Source organism: Colobus angolensis, unplaced genomic scaffold, assembly GCF_000951035.1.
Source record: "Colobus angolensis palliatus isolate OR3802 unplaced genomic scaffold, Cang.pa_1.0 Scaffold311, whole genome shotgun sequence".
In the NCBI taxonomy this organism is placed as follows: Eukaryota; Metazoa; Chordata; class Mammalia; order Primates; family Cercopithecidae; genus Colobus; species Colobus angolensis.
In genome coordinates this window covers 2,590,726-2,595,188 of record NW_012116389.1, presented here as the reverse complement: position 1 = coordinate 2,595,188, position 4,463 = coordinate 2,590,726, and the positions used below count along the sequence as shown (strand labels likewise).

At 43.8% G+C, this 4,463-nt stretch overlaps 1 protein-coding gene across 1 annotated transcript in view; it reads left to right on the top strand.

Annotated features, from left to right (window-relative positions):
• Positions 1-4,233, top strand: part of LOC105518110 (7-alpha-hydroxycholest-4-en-3-one 12-alpha-hydroxylase) — a 20,437-nt gene extending 16,204 nt beyond the window's left edge. The window contains exon 2 of the mRNA XM_011950969.1: positions 3,747-4,233. Coding sequence (XP_011806359.1) covers positions 3,747-3,890 — 144 coding nt within the window. The 3' untranslated portion in view covers positions 3,891-4,233. The remainder of the gene's footprint in view (positions 1-3,746) is intronic.
• Positions 4,234-4,463: the final 230 nt, after the last annotated feature.

Here is a 4,463-nt window from a genome sequence, read left to right as displayed (position 1 = left end):
TGCTTTCCATTTGCTTGGTAAATATTCCTCCATCCCTTTATTTTGAGCCTATGTGTGTCTTTGGATGTGAGATGGGTCTCCTGAATACAGCACACCGATGGGTCTTGACTCTTTATCCAATTTGCCAGTCTGTGTCTTCTAATTGGGGCATTTGGCCTGTTTACATTTAAGGTTAATATTGTTATGTGTGAATTTGATCCTGTCATTATGATGTTAGCTGGTTATTTTGCCCATTAGTTGATGCAGTTTCTTCATAGGTGTCGATGGTCTTTACAATTTGGTATATTTTTGCAGTGGCTGGTACCAGTTTGTCCTTTCCATGTTTAGTGCTTCCTTCAGGAGCTCTTGTAAGGCAGGCCTGGTGTGACAAAATCTCTCAGCATTTGCTTGTCTGTAAAGATTTTATTGCTCCTTCACGCATGAAGCTTAGTTTGGCTGGATATGAAATTCTGGATTGAAACTTCTTCTCTTTAAGAATGTTAAATATTGGACTCCCACTCTCTTCTGGCCTGTAGGGTTTCTGCAGAGAGATCCGATGTTAGTCTAATGGGCTTCCCTTTGTGGGTAACCCAACCTGTCTCTCTGGCTGCCCTTAACAATTTTTCCTTCATTTCAACCTTGGTGAATCTGAAAATGATGTGTCTTGGGGTTGCTCTTCTCGAGGAGTACCTTTGTGGTGTTCTCTGTATTTCCTGAATTTGAATGTTGGCCTGTCTTGCTAGGTTGGAGAACTTCTTCTGGATAATATCCTGAAGAATGTTTTCCAGCTTGGTTCCATTCTCTCTGTCACTTTCAGGTACACCAATCAAATGTAGATTTGGTCTTTTCACATAGTCTCCATATTTCTTGGAGGCTTTGTTCATTCCTTTATATTCTTTTTTCTCTAATATTGTTTTCACACTTTATTTCATTAAGTTGATCTTCAATCTCTGATGTCCTTTCTTCTGCTTGATTGATTCAGCTATTGATCCTTGTGTATGCTTCACGAAGTTCTTGTGCTGTGTTTTTCAGCTCCATCAGGTCATTTATATTCTTCTCTAAACTGGTCATTCTAGTTAGCAATTCCTCTAACCTTTTTTCAAGGTTCTTAGCTTCCTTGCATTGGTTAGAACATGCTCCTTTAGCTCAGATGAGTTTGTTATTACACACCTTCTGAAGCCTACTTCTGTCAATTCGTCAAACTCATTCTCCATCCAGTTTTGTTCCCTTGCTAGTGAGGAGTTGTGATCATTTGGAGGAGAAGAGGCATTCTGGTTTTTTGAATTTTTAGCCTTTTTGCACTGGTTTTTCCTCATCTTCGTGGATTTATCTACCTTTGGTCTTTGATGTTGGTGGCCTTCAGATGGGGTTTCTGTGTGGATGTATTTTTGTTGATGGTATTCCTTTCTGTTAGTTTTCCTTCTAACAGTCAGGTCTCTTTGCTGCAGGTCTGCTGGAGTTTGCTGGAGGTCCACTCCAGACCCTGTTTGCCTGGGTGTCACTAGCAGAGGCTGCAGAATGGCAAATATTGCTGCCTGTTTCTTTTTCTGGAAGCTTCATCCCAGAGGGGCACCCACCAGATGCCAGCCAGAGCTCTCCTGTGTGAGGTATCTGTCAACCCCTGCTGGGAGGTGTCTCCCATTGAGGAGGCACAGGGGTCAGGGACCCACTTGAGGAGGCAGTCTGTCCCTTAGCAGAGCTCAAGTGCTGTGCTGGGAGATCCACTGCTCTCTTCAGAGCCAGCAGGCAGGAACATTTAAGTCTGCTGAAGCTGTGCCCATACCCACCCCTCCCCCCAGGTGCTCTGTCCCAGGGAAATGGGAGTTTTATCTATAAGCCCCTGACTGGGGCTGCTGCCTTTCTTTCAGAGATGCCCTGCCCAGATAGGAGGAATCTAGAGAGGGAGCCTGGCTACAGTGGCTTTGCCAAGCTGCAGTGGGCTCTGCCCAGTTCGAACTTCCCAGTGGCTTTGTTTACACTGTGAGGGGAAAACCGCCTACTCTAGCCTCAGTAATGGCAGACACCCATGGGGCTTGTTTTATCCATAAATGTCCAATGTATCCACCCTGGCTTTGGGTTTTCTTTACTCCTATCACCTGAGGATTCCCCTTGCTTTTTGAGAGTTTTTAAATATTTTATTTGTAAATAGTTTCATATCAATATTTTCTTTTCTTTCTTTCTTTCTTTCTTTCTTTTTTTTTTTTTTTTTTTGAGACGGAGTGTTGCTCTGTCACCCAGGCTGGAGTGCAGTGGTGCAATTTTGGCTCATTGCAAGCTCCATCTCCTGGGTTCAGGCCATTTACCTGCCTCAGCCTCCCGGCCATTCACCTGCCTCAGCCTGCCAAGTAGCTGGAACTACAGGCACCCCCCACCACGCCCAGCTAACTTTTTGTATTTTTAGTAGAGAGGGGGTTTCACCATGTTAGCCAGGATGGTCTCGATCTCCTGACCTCATGATCCGCCCGCCTTGGCCTCCCAAAGTGCTGGGATTACAAGCATGAGCCACCGCACCTTGCCTCATATCAATATTTTCAATGACAAATATTTAATATTTTAAATATTTTATCCAGTATTTCTGTTTGTAGCAGAAAGGTGTGATCCATCATGTTGATGGGCTCAGAACCTACTAAACTTTTCTACCTCTCAGTTTCCTCATCTTTAAAATGAAAATAATAACTGCGCCTATCTTGTGATGTTCTTGTTATGCTTAAATGTGATAATACATGCAGACCACTTTAAGTTTTACAAAACCGACTGGAACATAGCAAGCATGCAATAAATGCGAGCTTAAATTATTGCTTTGCCCAGAACTGAGTTCATCATTTCCCCACCAGCCCCTTTCTTCTTTCCTAGGCCTATCTAACTGAATGACTCCACCAACTATTCAGTCACCTAAGACTGAAACATGGGCTATCTTGCAGATTCTTTCCTCCTCACCCTCACAACCACCCTGTGAGTCTCTCCTCTTGAATCGGCCCACTTGTCTCTAAGTCCCATAAAAATATGTACATGACACTCTTTTAATGAAATTAAGACAAATGAAACAAAACATATATACTTTTGAAGGAGTACAAATAGATAACAGGAAGACATAGGAATGAGAGGCACCAAATTCAAGATGGCAGGTGCCTGGGCAGAAGCCAGCAGCATGGGATTGGGGTGGACCATGGAGATGGGATGAGTCACTGTCCACGGTCAAGTGTCATCTAAGGCAGTGACATCCCAGAATTGTATTGCTTTGTTTAAAATAATTTTTTGATGAGAGCTTCACATAAACCAGTGATACAAGTATGTCATGAACTAAGAATTAGGCTCAAACCTGTAGTGTGTTCCAGGAGAAAGAGAGGGGAAGACAGACTTCATGTTGAACAAAGAGCATTCACCAATGGGGAAGGGGGCTTGAGGAGGAGAGAGGAAGGAGATGAAAAGGAATTTGTGGCCCAAGCAGGCAATTGTGAAGAGCCACTGAAGAGGGGCCTGTAGATTACTGAGGGTCATGGGCCACAAACTGAGAAATGCAAATCAGCTCTACCCCATACTTCTGGATTTTATTTTTTAATATTTTACTTGCATGAGCTTGAACTTTTTAATATGTTCAATGTTTAATATGTTACCCCTTGTATTTATTCTGTAAATTATTTATTCTTTTAATGGGTGGGATGCTCATTTTATGAGGTCTTATAATAGTGAGGATGTTAGCTTTTTCATATATGTTGCAAACATTTTCCTTAGCCCTTTCTGATAAAAGTTTTATCCCCTTTTTTCAGGCAGACTTTGAAATAAATGTTGACTTGGGTCTTCAGTTGGCCCAAAGTATCTGTGATACCATGATCTCATGGCTGGTGGAACAATTCAGTGCTACTAAAGCAGAACCTCTTCTGAGGGAGTCCTGGAGTCCTCCCACTCTGTGAGCCTCTGCCCCACCCTTGGGCTCCTATCCAATGGCATCTGGACCAGATGCTGTGGAAACCACACATGACCTGTCCCCACCCCAGGAGCTCAGCCTGAGTGGCTTTATCTAAGGCCCAGCTCTGTTCCTGATCAACCTCAGGAACTTTACCCAGTGCCCTGTTTTTTTTTTTTTTTTTTTTTGCTGGTCTTCCTGTCCTCTCCTCTGCACCAGGGGCCTCCTGGCCTTCAACTCCTCCCTTTTCTGGGCAGCAGTAAGGACACTCCTAGCATATGGCTGGAGCTGGGAGCCTGTGAGCTGCTGCTGCAGAAGGAGGATGTGAGGAGAGTACTCGGGCCTTATCAGGGCTTATTACTCAGGAGGTGACATTGATTAAACACTAGATTTTCTGAGCTGCTGACATGGACCTTGATCTTGACTTGATTTCTCAAAGCCCTCTGACTTTTGTTTCAGCAAACAACCAAGTCTGATGAATGTTTCAATCAAAGCCAGAGGTCAGAGTCAGCAGACCCTGCTAGTCCAGGCCACCTTTGTTCTCCCTCTACATGGAACACTCTATCCCCTTCCCACTCAA